This window comes from Microchirus variegatus, assembly GCF_963457635.1.
Source record: "Microchirus variegatus genome assembly, chromosome: 21".
Lineage (NCBI taxonomy): Eukaryota > Metazoa > Chordata > Actinopteri > Pleuronectiformes > Soleidae > Microchirus > Microchirus variegatus.
The window spans coordinates 6,107,255-6,126,259 of NC_139822.1; the positions used below are offsets into that span (position 1 = coordinate 6,107,255).

The 19,005-nt window shown below is 39.5% G+C and overlaps 1 protein-coding gene across 1 annotated transcript; it reads left to right on the top strand.

The window, feature by feature from the left end:
* Window positions 1-1,012: 1,012 nt before the first annotated feature.
* On the top strand, window positions 1,013-18,297 carry mfsd14a2 (major facilitator superfamily domain containing 14A2). Its single transcript, XM_083907488.1, has 12 exons — window positions 1,013-1,164; window positions 3,717-3,812; window positions 6,295-6,357; window positions 7,696-7,823; window positions 8,163-8,277; window positions 8,528-8,746; window positions 11,932-12,045; window positions 13,058-13,129; window positions 14,435-14,547; window positions 16,538-16,635; window positions 17,178-17,335; window positions 17,921-18,297. Exons 1-12 carry the CDS (start codon window positions 1,081-1,083, stop codon window positions 18,131-18,133), a joined length of 1,473 nt encoding a protein of 490 aa, XP_083763614.1. The 5' UTR covers window positions 1,013-1,080; the 3' UTR covers window positions 18,134-18,297.
* The last annotated feature ends 708 nt before the right edge of the window (window positions 18,298-19,005 follow it).

A 19,005-nucleotide genomic window follows, 5' to 3' on the forward strand; every position in this document is an offset into this window, starting at 1 on the left:
TTGACTGAATTTATTTTCCCCATGTTTTTCTTGTTTTCGCAAGGCTTTGCAGTCTCACCAAGTAAATGTGTTCATCATGCATGCACATTTTTTTAGGGGTTACAAATATACATTGTGGTGGATGGCCTCTGATCTTGACTTATGTCACCAACTGAACTTAAATGACCCTTTTCAAGCATCCCATGGTTCTAGAGCTAGAGAAAAAAAGTAAGTTTTTTCATGGATTTCCCGATAAAATGATATATAACATACTGTATGTATTGAATACATTAAATAGAAAGTGAAAGGAGTGTATATATATTTATTCAATATGAACAAAATAATTAATTTGAGTTACTTTTGTACTGCAGTGTCTTCAGAGACAACAAGGTAAGAGAACAGCAAGGATAAGTAGATCTATGACCAAATATGAAAAGCATCATCATAAATCTTTGGTGGGGGAAAACACTTACCAAAACGAAGTAAATGAAATAAAATTGAAGCAAAAAATAATAATAATAATCAAAAATTAAAACTAACAATACAAGGGGAGTACAGGTGCATATCATCAATTCAGTCCAGTGGTCATTTATTTAAGTCTTTAAATACATCATGTGATTTGGCTCCTCTTATAATACTGAAAGAATAAAGGTATTCGGTATAGGTATTGTAAACAAAAAAATAATTCTCATTTGACTAAACTTAAATGCATATTTGTTTTGCATCATGATGTCATCTAAGGCATTTCCTCTACGTTGCCCGCGGTGTGACGTTTACAAATCTAATTTGACGATGGTAGCATCAACAGTTTTTTTTTAACCAATCAAAGATCGAGAGATGTTAGTACGTTTATAAGACAACCAATCACTGAATTACTTTGCATGGGAGAGGCGGGTCTCCTCTTCCGTTGCGGAAGTCAGGTTGAAGTGAGGTGGAGAGATGAGAAATCATCATTTAGTTAGCCCGCAGCTAGTTGTTAGCTGTTGCTCGGAGCCCTTTGCCGAGGTGTTGTCAGCGTAGCAGACGAAAACAGCATATTTTCTCGACTTTTACTCGGCGTAACGATGACCCTCTGACAACAAGAATGGACATAAGTTTACAATGACGGGGGAGAAAAAGAAGAAAAAGCGGCTGAACCGCAGCATTCTTCTTGCAAAGAAAATTATAATAAAAGATGGAGGAAGTGTGAGTTAAATATTTATTTATCTCCGTTGATTTAGCTTGTCAGTGAGCGACTATTGCTCTTAACCACCGAAGTTAGTCTGTGGCTTTGTTTTTTAAAGAAAACGCAGCTGTGTGGGGCGGTATTTGATGGCTCTGTCCCCGGCAGGTCGTCACCCGTTAGCTGTGACCGCCTAGCTAAATGGCTAACCTAGCGAGCTGTAAACTAGCAGCGTGTTAGCGGCCTCCGTTAGCAGCCCGTTTACACGTCAGCTTGGCTCAGTCGTGTTTTTCTTTATCGACTGTCGTTGCAACCAGCGTGTAACATTAGCATATTACATTTAAATCATCTTTAATTCATAATTATACTCCACGTTTGTTCGAATATCGTTACAGGGCAGCACCAAGATGTACATCACACGAGCTCCGTAACTTTAGCACACTAGCATATGTGTTAACGGTTATTGGCGTTAATTTACATTTCTATTTACTCTGTCATCATGACAGCGTTGCATACGTTTTGTCCTGCACAGTGTCGAAGAAACGACGTAACGTAACTTGTCGGATACCGTAACACATACATTGCCTGATAATATTAGTTATGGTATTTATTTATTTATTTATTTTTCTGACATTACAGTGTTGGCCCGTTTACTTAACGTAGCTAAAAGCAAGGGGGCAAGTAAGCAACAAACGGTGCTAACTAAAACTGGACACTGCCGAAGAGACTTAAGTACGAGATCCCAGATTAAAGACTCTTAAACTACTGTATGTGCTGATCATACATTGTACAATGGTGGCAGTATACACCGGTCAGGCTTACTATTAAGACAAGTTATGTGTTTTAAATGTTGTGACTGAGGTAGTGATATTTTAAAATTAATTTGTTAAATTGTCTATATTTTTTGTATTTCTTTTCTCTTTTTTTGTTATAATTGACTTAGTATATTGCATATAATTTCCTTTGGTAGCTTGTTTTTTTCTGCATGATACAATAACACGTGTGTGTGTATTCTGAATTCCATGAAACTAAACTAAAAATTTATGACATGATGTCATTCATTATTATAGTATAATAATGGACATAGTTTGCATTTCACTTGACTATCTTCAGTTTCTTTGCCCGAACTGTACGCTATAGGTGCATCTTGTGGCATGTACAGTACACATACTGTACATGTGCAGTCTCAACATACTGGTTTTATGGCTGATCTGTAATATGCTGTGGTTGCATGCATACAGTATATTGTGAGGCACTTGGGAGCTATCATAAACAATATAAAAGATGTGGGTTTTTTTTTACTTTCTACTGTAAAAGTGTATTGTAACTTTAATTGAGTTTAAGCACTGGCTATTCAGATTATAGGGATGCTGAATCATTTGGTCAAATGTCAGCAAAACAAATATCACAGGGCAGACAGTTATTTAAATTAAAAAAAACACAACAACAAAAATAAAATGTTTATCTTCTAACTTACTTCAGACTAAATATCATATCTTGGACTGACTTGGATTCTTTAGAAGGTGGAAGTGACCATTGAACCTGCCCAGTCTGTCGACCGTCAGTCTGATGAGAGCAGTAGTTTGTTTTAAATACAATTGTGGAATTATTAAAGAGGAAGTGGCAGCATCAATATGATAAGGCGTTATAGATGGTTCCTCCTTTTTACCATAAAGGAGATGGTGTGACCATCTATGTTTTACCTCCCTTCTCAAGGAAATGAAAAAGCATCTGTGGGTAAACAAGTACCATCCGTTTTGGTCAAGTTAGCCCTGGCCTCCTTCCTGTGTTTCTTATTAAACACAGCACCACTACTAACCATAACACATTTTTATTGCTGCATTGAAGTGACTTCTTTCTCTTTCTAGTGGGTTTTGCATACAGATACAGGTCTGTATTTATAATGACCTGGTAAAGAACACAGAACATTGTTATTGTATTTATTACCTCTTATTTAGTTAATGTTTAATTTGTAGTTGCATTATATACACAATTTCTTGTCTGGTAAATTAGCTCAATCTTCAGGTGAAAGTATGAGATTTTGTTTTACCTGCAATTAACACATATAATGTACAATCAGAACAGCTCGACCTTACTTACTGTAGTAGTGTGCTGGGGAGTCACTAATATAGTGGTTCATTTTTCATTTTGGCAGTAGAAGTACAGCTGTCTTGTTGGATATGCTATCAATGTGGAAAGCGACCATGTCCTTTTTATATATTTGAATCATGTAGATTCTACAAAAAAATACCTTCAACTGAGAATGAATGTTACCTATGTTTATGTAGTGACTGCTCTGACTTTCTTTGAGGGATTCTTGTCTGAATGTTTCCATAGCTGTATACAGGAAGTGGCTAGTAACACGTCTCTTGGGCTTCTTTGTTGTACTCGGATGTCAGTGCTGGGATATTGTTGAGTACTTCAAGAAATGCATTTACTCAGCTGTGGGTGGTCCCAAAAGATCAGATCTGTTTCATCACTGCCTTGTTTCACCGCTGCCTTTAACAAACAATATGTTGTTTTACTGCTTATCAGCTAAATCCCATTCTCTCTGTGTATGTGTGTCTCTACCCAGCCTCAGGGAATCGGTGAGCCCAGTGTTTACCATGCTGTGGTGGTCATCTTCCTGGAGTTTTTTGCATGGGGTCTCCTCACCACCCCAATGCTCGCGGTAAGTCAGGTTGTATGTGCTTTCATGTAGACGCACACTGATATGTAAGCTGACGTTACAGTTTGTTGTATATTCATATGCCTACATCTCTCTTCTCTGAATCCCTCTGTAATGAGTGTCATTTCCCATTGAATCACTAAAGGTCCATCAGTGCCTATGAATAATTGAATCCCTAATCAAACGAGTGAGGCCCTGGATGATGCTCTTGTTTTTGTTTGGGTATAGAGCTGTCCCAAACGATTATTATTCAAACGATTAATCTAGCCATTATTTTTTCGATTAGTCGACTAATCTAACGACTAATTTTACGATTAATCTAACAATTATTTTTTCAGTTACCGATTATTTCACATTACTTCAACAATGTCACTTTTCACACATATGGATATCAAAACATTTGTTGTTAAAATATCAACATTTATTAAACATTTCTTTAACACGGCACTTAAATTGTGCAAACTGAAAAATAATATACAGTTCATACAGGCTTTTACTTCACAAGTTCCTTGATGGTAAATACTTGGTTTTGGATTGGTTTGGTTTAGGCATTTATGCATCATGTGTTGTCACAATTATAGACACATTATATTATAAACAAGTTTAGTTGGATTGTGGGAGAGCTTAATAGTTTTCAGCTTTTCCTCTTTAGTCAAACACTTTACTCTCTTGGTCCAGTTCCATTTATCTGAGCACTTTTATCCACAAACTTACATTTGTTTGTGTAGAAACCGGTATCTCCAGCAAATGATGAGCAAACATCTGTGAACCACATGTTCTGGACCAGACTGGCTTATATAATGTGTACTTTCCTGCAGGCTTTCATTTGAAGAGATAGTTGTGTGTGTAACTGTTGAGAATTCATTAGTGGGGGTTTGTTGTCCTCAAGATTCCTGGGTGAACGCAGGATTTGCATGTTGGTGTAATCAGAAGGTGTCGGAAAATGAGAGGGACCGCTTCACCGCTCCCAGTGAGCACTCCGCTTCATTAGTATCCAGCAGCAACGGTTGGTGTGGGTTGGGTAACTGACTCCCTGAGGAAGCAGAGGAGATTCTTAGCCATGCCACAAGCTTTCCCTCTTTACTCCTGAACAATATCCACGTCCTGTTTTCCAGTCTCAGTCAAGCTTCACGTGTCCACCCAAGCCTTATGTTTTCACACAAGGTTCAATGGCGCTTGTATGCAACACTTGCTGCACTTTGGTGTTTGTGAATTTTGAATTGATCAATAAGCGATCTCCCTTCCCTTTCTGCATTCCTTCAAAGTTACATTGATTATTCAATTTTAATGAATGTGTCATCTAAAAATCAGCAAATCTGGGTTTGTTGGTCTATATATACAGTACTGTGCAGAAGTCTTAGGCCACCATTAGATTTGTTGTTTTCGCAATGCTATAACAACAATAGAGGATAATTATTTCTATTTCACTTTACTGGAACACATCCAGAACATATGTATGCATTTTTTTTTTTTTTTTAAACATCCTCTACAGGTGGAAGTATTTAGCGTGATCTACCCTTACACTTGAACAATAACACAGTTCTCTTGATACCGGAGTGGAACCTTAATTAATGTTACTGGTAAATCCTGTGTTTTTCCTACCACTTCATTTAGAGAAATATCTGCTGTAAAAAACGTCTATTAAGCCAGGTTTATTCAAGACATGCTTGAGCATTATATACACATGATGTATGAGTTAAACTCATTGACAGCTTGCTAATATATAAGACCAGCTTTAAGTCGCATCACTTCATTCCAAATTCCAGTGATCACAGAATTTGACAGACAGAAAAAACAACAGAGCTGATGGTACCTGAAACTTGTGTACTGTTTAACATTACAAATTGAAGAAAGATGTAATAGTAATAGCAATTCTCATTGCTTTGTCTGTATCAGTGTTGTCTCTGTAACCACAGATGTTACTGCTTCACAGTCCTATTTACTCAATGAGTAACTTCCCCCCACACACACACACTGAATCGAACAGTGCATAACAACAGGTCAAAGAACTCGGTCATCCCATCTGATAATACTCATCAAAGGTGCATGTAACCATGAAAACAATTGGTAAACACCAAAGAAAGACACTTTTTGCAACAAAAAAGCAACTGGACTTGCTTACTTAAGTTGAAGACATTTCACCTCTCATCCATAATTCAGGTCAGTGGTGTGGGAACCTATGGGTTATCTTGTGGAGTGACCGCTTAAACGAGTTTGTTTGAAGGCTGTCGACATGTGGGTCAAAACCTTGTAAAAGGTTTTTGTACTTATATTAAGTATTGTTGACTGTTCTGCGACACACCTCAGTGATAGAATCAGTCATTTCTTCTCTTAATTTCTATCCTCCATTACTTGTTGAATGGGTAGGTTTTTGTTTAATTCTGGCTAAACTACCTGAGCATTGAAGAATGTCACAGTTTGAATTGTGATGCAGTTTTCTGTGGACAAGGGGGTTTCATATGCTGTAATCTGTTTTATTTTCCAGGTATTACACCAAACATTCCCCCAACACACATTCCTGATGAATGGGCTCATTCATGGTGTCAAGGTAAGAGATGACAGAGAAAAACAGTGGATCAATATTCTGTCTCTGTAATGGCAGCAGTATAACATACTTGAATTGAGAGAACTGTGTACTTACATTGTTCTAAATGGGGAACACAAGGAATGCATATGCATCATCAGTATGTAGCTCTATAAGCAAAATTATATTTGTGCTAAATATAACTATTATTGTCATTCTTAAAAAATAATAATTAAACAATAGTTAAGCACATTATTATTTCTTGATTAAAATGTCAAGTATAGTTATTTATTTGCTTTCCTGAACAGAAAAAAGTTTGTGGTTGAATGTTATTCTTGATTAAATTCTGACCCAGCAAGTCGGCTCAAATGTGGGTATAAAAAAGCTACTTCAGTTTATCTGGTAAATAAATAACAATAACATTTTTAGTTTTAAACAAGTTTTTTTTTTTTTCTTTTAAGATTTTGAAAATATTTATATTTTCTCGTGTTTATGACGGGTGGTCTAATAAATGTGTTAGGCATTGTGTGTGTATGTCATCTTTATATTCTTGTAATTCAGTTTTGTAAAAATTGATAAATCAAATGGTAGACATAGCCGTGTTTTACCTGAACTCTTTTAGTTAACCACATATTTGTGCAATGTCACGCTTTTTCAAAGACATTTCTTTAACTTTGTTACAAAAGAATTCTTCTCCCATGAAAAATGAATAAACTGCCCACAACATGACTCGGCTAAAATGCTATTACTGATTTTATTTTCTGTGCATAGTGAAGCAAACGTTATATAGGATTTGGATTGTATCAGATTTTACATTTTCATCTGTCTAATATCCAATCCAGTGATTTTGACCATATCCGACTGATACGATACAGAGTAACATATCGGCTGATGTGTTTTTTGTTTTACATTGCCCTGTTTGACACCTAGCTACTGCATTGTAACCATGGTCCCTCACCTGGCCAACACATAGATCAGCAGTGTGCAATTTGACAGTCTGTCTGAAGACGGGTGGGGCAAAAATCCTTTAATTATTTTGGTTTTATAGTTTTGTTTGTGACGACACACCTGTAATTTTGTGTTCAAGACCCTTTGTAACCAACAGCAAATGCTGTGAAGATAAACCACAAGTGTGTGGTGAGTGATGGGTGGAGTTTGTATTTTGTAACTGATGCAGTGGACACACTCTAAAATTCTACACTTTTCAAAATTAGCTGTGTTGACACAGTGTCTGTACATGAATCATTGTGCTTGTTGACTTATGAGTGGAAATGCCACTTTAGTTATCCATTTACAGCCCTTTAACTAAACTTCTCTCTTTTCACTGCTGTCATCCTCCATCTTCCTCCATGTCCCCTCTAGGGCCTATTATCATTTCTGAGTGCTCCACTGATTGGAGCATTGTCAGACGTATGGGGACGCAAGTCTTTCCTGCTGCTAACAGTCTTCTTCACATGTGCGCCCATTCCACTGATGAAGATCAGCCCATGGTGAGTTTAGAAACAAACTTAACACTTCTTATAACATTGAGACGGGTTCTATTTTATAGAACTGTGGTGCATTATTTGGTACAGAATAAATAAATGGTCAGAATGTTTAAAGCACACTTCTATTTGTAATATCAGCTTCAGTTTACTGCTCTGAAAAATGTATTAACTGTTGCGGAATCAAATAACCTCCTTATAGCCTCCTTTTGAAAATTACATTTCTTCGTAGAGTCCTCTCCTTCCAGTTTAATAGAACCAAACTATGTTCTGACAGACTACTGAAACCAAATTAAGCAATTGCTTATTACTTGTGGTTATTTAATTTGTGTTTTCCTTTTGCAGGTGGTACTTTGCGGTCATCTCCATGTCTGGCGTCTTTGCTGTCACCTTCTCTGTGATCTTTGCTTACGTGGCCGACATCACACAGGAGCATGAGAGGAGCACAGCATATGGTTTGGTAAGGAGATGGCTGTCCACAACAGATTACATCACTATTGTTAAAATATGTGGATAAACATAACGTAACGTAACTGCTACATAAAAGAATTACCAGTGATCAACTGTCACACTTCAGATTCACTTCACTTAAACTAAATGGTCAATATTCAGAGACAATAAGACAAGAGACAATATAAAAGATGAACCCGCAAAAGACATTAACAATCGCTTCATGTTTTGCTCACATCTGCAACGCCCTCCCTCCCCAGGTATCGGCAACCTTTGCAGCCAGCCTGGTTACCAGCCCTGCCATTGGAGCCTACCTCTCTGTGACCTATGGTGACACATTGGTGGTGATCCTGGCCACAGCCATAGCACTTCTCGACATCTGCTTCATCCTAGTGGCTGTACCAGAGTCGCTGCCAGAGAAGATGAGGCCAGCATCGTGGGGAGCACCAATCTCCTGGGAACAGGCAGACCCCTTTGCTGTAAGTGGAAAACTGTCCTCTTAATTGATAATTTAGCAGTGTTTATGACTGAGTGTTCAGCATAAGTTCTATTCAACCATACGACATTTGGTTGCAGTTTGACAGCTTCTGATAGAAAATGTGTCAACAAATGTCCTTCTTATAGTTTTCTAGAACCACTGGCAAACTAGTAAAAGCGTCTTAACAAGTGTGGGAGCTCCGTGGAGTGAGCCGCATTAAATGTAACGACGGCTGCTTTTCAGTGTCTGTCATGTTGCATGTAAAGCTGCTAGGCGTGGCTTCCCTTTGTCATTGTGTCAAGTCCCACTCTAGCGTGCTACGGGTTTGTGATCGGTTCGTACGGCTGGGCAATATATCGATATTTAAGATATATCGATATGTTTTTTAAATGCGATATGGAATTAGACCATATCGCGTATATCGATATAGTTCAAATTAGCGCTGTGATCCTTGCTCCAGACAAGCCGCTGACCGGAGCTCTCTGCACTGCTCCTCTTGCCCCGCCCCTCTTTCATGCACAGAGAGGGGAGGGGCAGGTACAGACACTCCGTTTCACATTGAAAAAGCAGCAACGTCTGCGGAGCGTGCAGAGAGCGTCTGGGTTAGTAAAAGAAAAAGCAGTGGCTCAATCATTTCTAGATGGTTTGGATACAAATCATCGGACAAGCAACAAAACCACGCAATATGTAGGGAGTGCCATAAGCACGTTGCAGCCAGTGATGGAAGCAATACGAATCTTTTTCACCACTTAAAAACGTGGCACAAAGTGCAATATGCTGAGTGTGTGAAACTGCGCGCTGCAGAAGCCACAGGTGCAAGCCGTCCACAACCCGACAAAACTCCAGACAAGTGGTGTGCAATAACAAAAGGGGTGTCCTTTCACATTGCCAAAGACACGTTAATGAAAACAATGGACCCGAGATATGAGCTTCCCAGTCGCAACTATTGTGCACGAGAGGCACTGGCGCAAATGTGACGTCCGACAGTCTTGCAAGCCGGCTCGCTAACGTCACCCATTTAGCATCGACCAGCTATATGTGGTCAAGCAGCACATGTGACAGCACTACTGTTTATCAAAGTAAAATAAAAGAGGGGGAAATGTTTATTGAGTTGCTGCTGTTTCTTGTGCAACTGGTTGAGACTGGTCAGATAAGTTAACAAAAACGAAAAGGTAATCTCAAGCTGATGTTTAAAAATGTTTTTCTTAAAATTAGCACTTTATTTTGTTGTCTCTTTATATATAAATGCTGCCCTTAGTGGGATTTGTCATATTTTGTTCTTTTATAAGAGAAGAAAATCTGTAATTTGATTTTCAAAAGCATTTATAGTGGTCAAACTATTTACAACATATTTATTTCAGAAAAAGATTGGCCTATTTTATAGGCTATTTTTATTTAACATATTTTTTTATCTAAATGTGCACCTTATGGAGCTTTGATTTTATAAAAGGCACTCCTGTTGTTATACAGTGTTTATATGAGTAGTTTTCAATAAAACTACTCATATTTGGCTTTGACTTTGACTGAACATTTCATTTCACAGCTCTCACTTTGCGGAAAAAATATCGAGATCTATATCGTATGTCGTCATTCAACCAAAATATATAGAGATATGACTTTTGGTCCATATCGCCCAGCCCTATCGGTTCGCCTTTTTTTTAGGAGATTCTGAAGTTGGTCAAAACGACATCTTTCTCAGATGCGTCTGAAGAGAAAAATCACTCGCAGTTTCTGCTGGTTTCACCCAGGCTCGAGAGAGACAGTAGGGCTGAGTGAATTGATGTGCTATGCTGAACTTGCTTAAACTGCTAAACCTTGCATTTGCAACACAAAATGCCTAATCAATATGTAGTGGTCGGTGATGACGGTGTGGACAAAATACAAACAAATCAATGTACAGGAGACACCAGTACCTGTAAAATGTTTTGTGTTCACTAGAAACTGCAGTAAGATGACATTATTTTAAGTCGGCAGTCCTGTGGGCCAGGACGCATTTAGGTTCACACTGCTTATAGATCAGAAATCATGTGATCCCAGACCTGCTTCTGAGTGTTGACTGATGTAGTTATAATGGTGCCTCAGTGCATCAGTGCATCTTCAGTCAGACTTTCACAAGTGCCAACTGCTCATTGAAATCTTGTTCAATTGTCTGGCTACTTTGTTATTCTAAACAGTGACCATGACCTTCATTTACCTCAACTACAGAGGACCTTTATTTGAGGTGGGCTCATATTAGAGAAGCTTTTATTGCCAAGTCGGTATAAGGCTGCAGAAATCAACATTATTCATTCATTTGAGTGTTTGTTTGTTTTTTATAAGTTTTCTGATTTTGGCTTTTCAAATGTCCTTGTTTTACTTTGATTGTAAGCTGAATATATTTTGGGACAAAACATGATGCTTTTCCACGACACAGTCACAGCTTGACCTGCTCTCGCGAGGTTCCAAGTAACCGGAGCCGATAACTGTATGTGAGGTCGCCAGACTTCCGTCCACTGATTGGTCGCGGTGTCGTCACTGTAAGAGTCATGAACACGACATCCGGCACATGAATCAAACTGAACAATGCTGAAATGTAGATCAGTTAAAGACTTAAAAATCCTGAAAACAGGCATTAATCTCAAACATTTAGCAAGGACATTTCTAAAATCTCACTTGAACAGAGGAGTCTGGTGCGATGATCATGAGCCACATCACAATGATGTATGTAATAATTGAGTACACCGAAAAAAACTGCTTGACAAATCACTAGTTTGAGCGTGTTAAATATCACAGCAGTTTCATGCAGCTGTACTATGATGACTCTGCCCATATTGAAGAGGTTAAGATAAAAAGTGAGTAAAACAGCCATGAACAACAATGGTAGGTTAACAAAACATCATACTGATGCTCTTTTTAAATATCTTGTAACATTACAGAGGTACAGTTTTTTGTCAATTTAAAATAGTCATTCCATAACTTGCTTCCCTAAAATTGTATTGAAAATTGACCCCTGCAAGTGAGAACTTATGGACATTGAATGGACAAAGCAACCAACTCATTCATCAAGACAATGATCAGCAGGTATTTCAGTTGTAAAAGTAGTCACAAGTTGCAGTAAGTAAGAAGGAAGGAAGATGACGGCATGTTTGCTGGTTGTCAAGAGTATCTTGCAGCATGCATTTAAATTTCTCTTCTTCTCTCTTCCAGTCTCTGCGTAAAGTGGGCCAGGATTCCACAGTGCTGCTCATCTGTATCACAGTGTTTCTCTCCTACCTCCCTGAGGCCGGCCAGTACTCCAGCTTCTTCCTCTATCTCAGACAGGTACGACATTATTGCTTTTATTAATTGATATGGTTCGGTTTGGTACAGTGGTAAAGCCCTGGGTCAGGCTTGTGTTTCAACCGAGAACAGTACCTTTACCTGGTAGATGACATCGAACGGTTGGGGCTGGTTATTTTTGTTTTATTCCTAATGGAAGCGTAAAAAAAGCCGTACCAAGGCAGTACCCTCCCCCCCTCGATTGGGGGGGGGGGGTACTGTTTTGTACTACCCTACAAAACAGGGTATTCTTTTTTTATTTCTTTAAGATGATATTTTTATTCATTGGATAAGCTTATGGCTCATTCATGTAATAGTATTCTACTTCTATTTGTGTTTCTAATGAAAGAAAATGCCTCTGAAAAGTGGACAAAATTACCATTGAAATTGGTTGAAATTTGCAGAGCACCCAATTTCACTTACATTATATTCAAGGTTGGATCAGCAGCTTTGCTAAGTCGCCTATTTCTCTGCTTGAACAAATAGAGAAAATTCATTATCTGTCTCAGCAAAATGCTACGGCGGGATAACCAGTGCATCTGCGAACGCATGTTACCAAAAATGGACAGGTAGTTATTTATAGACTGTACAGACTGCATCTGGAAATGGCTCTTTTTCTAAACTGCCTGAGCAGAGGACTGTTAATTTTGTGTAAACAATGTCAGTTAAACCAGTCAGGCAAGTATGACACATGCATACACACAGCTGTTATTCCTTCTACTCTCTTGACAAAGACATGTCGGTCTGAAGTGTTCAGGCTTTTAATACTCACCACACCCATGTGTTCTCTTTTTACCAAATTAGTTAATCATATACCTTTCTGTCTTCAGTGTAATTTTAGACGCATCGCACAAGCTGTTCTATCTCTGCTGCCTGTGTTGAAGGGTTAAATATTTGACATGAATACACCCAAGAACACAATGGAGAGGAAAATTAAATGTTTGTGTATGCTGCTCTGTAGGTGAATGGGTCATGTCCTAACTTGTATTGTTTCAATACTCTCTCTCACCCTCAGGTTATAGGCTTCTCATCAGAGACTGTGGCTGCTTTTATCGCTGTAGTGGGGATCCTCTCGATACTAGCTCAGGTACTTGAAAATATTTACTACTGTTTCGGACTGTGTGACCTTGAGCAGCCCCCAATGATTTTATTGTATTTATTGTGCTATAGTGTTTCTCTAGTATTTCCCAGTTCTCTAAACTGAAAGGAGTAGTTTCATGTTTATGGCCTAAAACCACAAAGAGTTTTGCAGTTACCAAAGCCATTGCACACAGACCCACTAACCCTGGATTTCCACTGGCCGCAGCACGTCAGCGGCGCTGGTCTGCTTCGACCTCTGCCCAGCGACAATCCCCACCGGGCGGGTTACAGCAGCTGCGCGGTGCCTTGGGAGCCATCGGTATTCACGGAAGATCGCGCGATAATCTCGAACAGACGCGAGTTCGCGAGGTAATCTCGAACAGACGAGAGTTCGCGAGGTAATCTCGAACAGACGAGAGTTCGCGAGATAATCTCGAACGGACGCGAGTTCGCGAGATAATCTCGAACAGACGAGAGTTCGCGAGATAATCTCGAACGGACGAGAGTTCGCGAGATAATCTCGAACGGACGCGAGTTCGCGAGATAATCTCGAACAGACGAGAGTTCGCGAGATAATCTCGAACGGACGCGAGTTCGCGAGATAATCTCGAACGGATGCGAGTTCGCGAGATAATCTCGAACGGACGCGAGTTCGCGAGATAATCTCGAACGGACGCGAGCTCGCGAGATAATCTCGAACGGACGCGAGTTCGCGAGATATTTTTATTTTGAAAAGGGGGCGAAAATGTTTTACTTTGAGTCTGTGTTGCACTTCCTGTCTGGTACGATCTGCTCTGTTGAAATTTACACGGTTCAGCAGCAGCAACAGCAAAAATAGAACCTACCTATCGATAGCGCTGCGGCGCGGCAACCCACTTCTGGGACGCTGCTGAGACGGCCGCAGCTGTAGCGCGTCCAGTTGAAATCCAGGGTAAGTGTGGTTAAGGAGCAAGACCCAAAAGTCTTCAAAGGTTGTCGGGGGTGGCGCAATTTGCTGAAGAACTGATCACATCATCATTTTGACATGCTTTCAACATGCACCTCCACGTCCATCGCACCTTCCCAATATGTGAGACCGCACACCTGATGCATCTTTGCATTGACTTTGTATGTAATTTAGTCGTGCAAAAGATTTTAATTACGTTCCGTACACACAGTAATATCCCCTCCAAAATAGGCATTAGAGAATTATTGTTTATATATTATTTTTTGATATGATTCAAAGAAAAATTGTCAAAACAGTGTCAAGAGTGATATGGATATATGATGAAATTATTTGATGCATTACTGTATTTTTTTGGCGTTTCCACAGACGGTGGTGTTGGGAATCCTGATGCGGTCAATTGGAAATAAGAACACAATACTGCTTGGCCTCGGCTTCCAGATCCTCCAGCTGGCGTGGTATGGCTTTGGCTCTCAGCCCTGGTCAGTATCTTTTTCATCTCGTTTATGATATGCACACATACAACTTGACACACATATTTAACCCCAGTATACCAGGGCATACTGAAAACGTGTAGTTTTTTTATTTATGTAGTATATTTCTTTGTGTACCGCAAGAGTGGATATGAAATATGAAAAGTGGAACGTGGCACAGAAAAACACTGTTTGAGGGTGGACCATTTTGACTGCTGCACCACACATGCTAAGAGTTAGCTGAAGAAGTAAGTGGCAGTTATGGCAGCAACAAGCAATTTACTTCACCACCTTAGTGGAAAACGTGTGAAAGTACCAAGAATCTATGACATTAGATGGCACCCAATATTGACAGTCTGTGGTTTGTTTGTAAGAAAGATCTTTATCCATGAGCAGGAAGAGGGGGGCTTCCAGGTCAAGGAAGTTTTCACTATGAGGGGAGACTTGCAAAGAAAAGCATCCTTAGTATCTGGTTGTTGAAATGGCTTAACACTGTGTGGAGTATGATAGTGTAGGGATGCAACGGTATTCGGTATATTACCGAACCGTTCGGTATACCCTCTCTGGTTCAATGCGCAACGGCAAACAACGACCTTTCGGTACGTTTCAGGCTGTCAAAATGTACAAAAAATACACAACGCTGCCTGATTAGATCCACTCAGGAGCAGAGACATGAGCGCAGCTCTGCTCATGACACCTTCAGAGCCAATCAGCACTACATATAACAATGGCTCTCTTTCACTTGCAGCATGGTGTATTTGTAGTTGTAGTTTCTGTGAGTGAGTTAAAATGTGATTTATTTTCATTGGATAGCGCTAAACTTATTTTTAATTTGTGTGGTTTTATGTTTGCTGTTTAGTCTGATAGTGCACCATTGTTTAAATAAAGTTTGTGGTTTGATTAAATCTGTGCTTTTAATTATTTTTACAATGCAATATTGCCTTTGCTACTCTAAGCAGTTTTATATTAAGATATTGAAACCGTACCGTTACCGTGGCCCAAAAACCGTGATGCATACCAAACCGTGGGAAAACTGTACCGTTGCATCCCTAATATAGTGATGACATCTTCTGTGCATCGGTTTGCTCTTTAAGCAAAACTGGTGAGTGTAGATGTTGTCTGTGAGGTGACTTTACAGATGTATTACTTTGAATACTTTGCAGTTTGATCTTCATGATTCAACGGAGGTTAACACTCTTTGCTCACATTAAATTCCATGTTGATTAAAGAAATCATTTATCAAAGAACCTAAAGCAGGACTGGAGAATGTCTTGACCGTGTATCAGTCAGGATCCTCCCTCAGTAAATGTATATATGAAGTTGAAATTACTAGAATACTGTGTTTTTGAGTGCAGTTTTGAACTAGAATTCCTTGCCACTATTGTTATCCCCTGATAAACCACTAGAGGGGAGGATAGCTTAAAGGTAAATCTACCACTGAGGTGGTGGCCTTTTTATTAACAGCCTATGGTGACAATATAGTCTGATAACTGGGACTATTATATAAGGCATCAATATTTTGATATTTATTTGACTTATAAGAAAGGCTTAAACGTATTGTTTGCGTTTTGCTATATTTAAGTTTGCAATATGTTTCAGAAAACAATTTATGGGAGATAAAAAATAAAAGTACCGATTTACATTGAATTTTTTAAGCTCTGATTTATTTACTTAATGTGTCAAGCAAAGGTGCCACAATGCCATTCCAGGGGCCTCATTTATAAAGCTTGTGTAGGCACAAAAGAAGGTGTACTCCACTTTCTATGCAATGTTTGAATAATGGATTGTGGGCCAGTTCCAACTTCCAAGTCCTGTCCTGTTGGATCTCTGTAACAGAAACAGGCTCCTAGATATGCCAATTACTGTACTTACAAATACAATTTGACAAACAGGAAAAGAGTAAGACGATGTTTTTACACTCCTCCTCATGCCTTAACTAAACTTTAGTCTGAAAGAAACATTTTTTCATTTAGTTTGTATTGCTCACATGTGTTTATAGGATGATGTGGGCAGCTGGAGCTGTGGCAGCCATGTCCAGCATCACTTTTCCTGCAATCAGCGCCATCGTGTCCCGGAACGCTGACCCAGACCAACAAGGTACGTTTCTGATCTGTTTGTATAACTGTTGAATTTCCTGGCAATACAATACCAAAACAATATCATCTTAAACTCAAAATAATCTTTTCTGTTTAATAAAATAAGAATGCATCAGTGATTGACTCTGACTTAAGCCGTGGCTCCACCCAGACTGTACCATTTTGCCCTGATACCCCAAGGGAGGTACTGAAAAATGGAATGGTCGGGGGCCAGTTATTTTGGGACTGTTACTAATGTACCGTACTGAACCCAGTCGTTCCACTCAGTGAAAACATGGCTTTGGAATTAATGTGTCAGAACTGTGCATACTTTGTTTACAGTCACTGCTGAAATTGTCAAATATCTAATCACAGTATAAATCCTTATTGAACAGGAGAAGTCACTTTGCTCTTCTGTGCTTAAATGCATAATTTCTGATTTAAGTCTTTTGTAGTGTAATGTTATTGGCTTTGTGTAACAATAATTGGCCAAATTGAACAATCAAATTAAATGTGGCACCTGTGCCTCCCAGTGTTAATGTTTGTATCTGTGCCTGTCTGCAGGTGTTGTCCAGGGAATGATTACGGGAATCCGTGGCCTCTGTAATGGTTTGGGTCCTGCCCTTTACGGTTTTGTCTTCTACTTGTTCCACGTGGAGCTGAGCGACACAGACGGCTCTGAGAAAGGTGCCAAAGTCAACATGGCCAACCCCACAGATGAGGTAACTTTTAGGGCACTGAGTCCTTTGCAGTGTACAAATAATGTCACACATTTAGTAGTAGAGCTTTGGCTGTTTAATTACTCCATTACTACTTATATGTGTATGTTAGCACATTTTTGTTCTCAGAATCTTCATAAATGAAACTTTTTTTATTGGACAAAGTTTATTTCTTATAACCTGTTTTATGTATTAATACTTATACTTGGGTCTCTGGTCTCACACATTTTTACAAATCGATTTTAAAATCCTCTAGTGTGTGACAGGCTGAATACAGAATAACAATTGTTTGTTTTTGAAGTGTTCTAAACAGTTACAGTTAAATGATACTGTGTTTCTTACATGCATCAATGACCAGGCTTGTTATAGAGTAAATATCATGACAACCATCCCACCATATCCATCCCACTGCATTGTATTCACAAAATGCAGAGGGAATAGTTTTTATACCGTTTGTTATTTAACTGTTACATTTTATGAGACGAAAGAGGGGAACATATTAGAATCATATTGTCCAACGAAAAAGCAACCAGTAGCATCAGCTGTAGAAAAACCATAAACTAAAAATGTTTTCTACCTTCTCTGCAGAGTTCCATCATCCCAGGTCCTCCCTTCCTCTTTGGTGCATGCTCAGTGCTGCTGTCTATCCTGGTCGCCCTGTTTATCCCAGAGCACACGGGGGCCGGCCCAAGACCTGGCGCCTACAAGAAGCACAGCAACGGGGCACAGAGTCACTCCCACAGCCCCCAGGGCAGTGGGGCTGAGGGCAAAGAGCCTCTGCTGGAGGACAGCAGTGTATAACCTTAGCTAAAGGGGGCAGACACCCTCACTCCCCAGCCAGACCCCTGCACAAATGGACAAGTACACACATTTTACCATACAGACACACTCGCACCTCAGGCACACATGAGACTTGAGTGCCGCAAAAGAGGTGTACGTGTCTGTTTGTGTCCACAGCACAGAAGTGGGCACTTATTCCTTAGCAGCCCTGTTGTGTGTTTTTTTTAAAGCAGGGTAATTGTGAGGACACTGCTCAATGAGAGAGTGAGTATTTTTCCGGCTGCACTGGAAACGTGTGTGTGTGACTTGGTTGAGCAAGGTCAACCCCCCCCCCCCCCCCCCCCTCCCTCAGTGAAAAGCAGAAACAAAGCGGTTTAGTTAGAGTGTGAGCATAGAGTTTCTCAAATGTCACTAAATCCCTGTGTGATTCTTCATGTTGCTGTGTCACCAGTTAAGTGGCAGCTTGGTCTGTCTCATGGTTCACTGCAGTTCTGCTGTGACATCTTCAACAAGGGAACACAGATGTTTTTCTCCTCTGAATGCACAGTAGCTGTAAACCTGTGAGTGGTGTCTCACAGAAGCACCGCCACATCTCAGTTAGGATGGGGTCAAACAGTTTGAGTGAGAAACGGCTTTGTAAGATCACCATTTGTTTAAATATCACACTTGTTAACAGACTGAAGTGTGTGCGTCCATGACCACTTAATTAGCTAAAACTTTTTTTTTCTCCTCCAATGTTTACTTGCCATTCTCTAGGTTAGGATTACATTTTGGGTTGTATATTTTTCGGTTTAAGCCCAAAGATAGTTGTGCTTAAAATTTTAATCCAAGAAACAAATGTTGCCTTGAAGTGACTTGAGATAAATGAATATATACATAAAGAAGACACATTA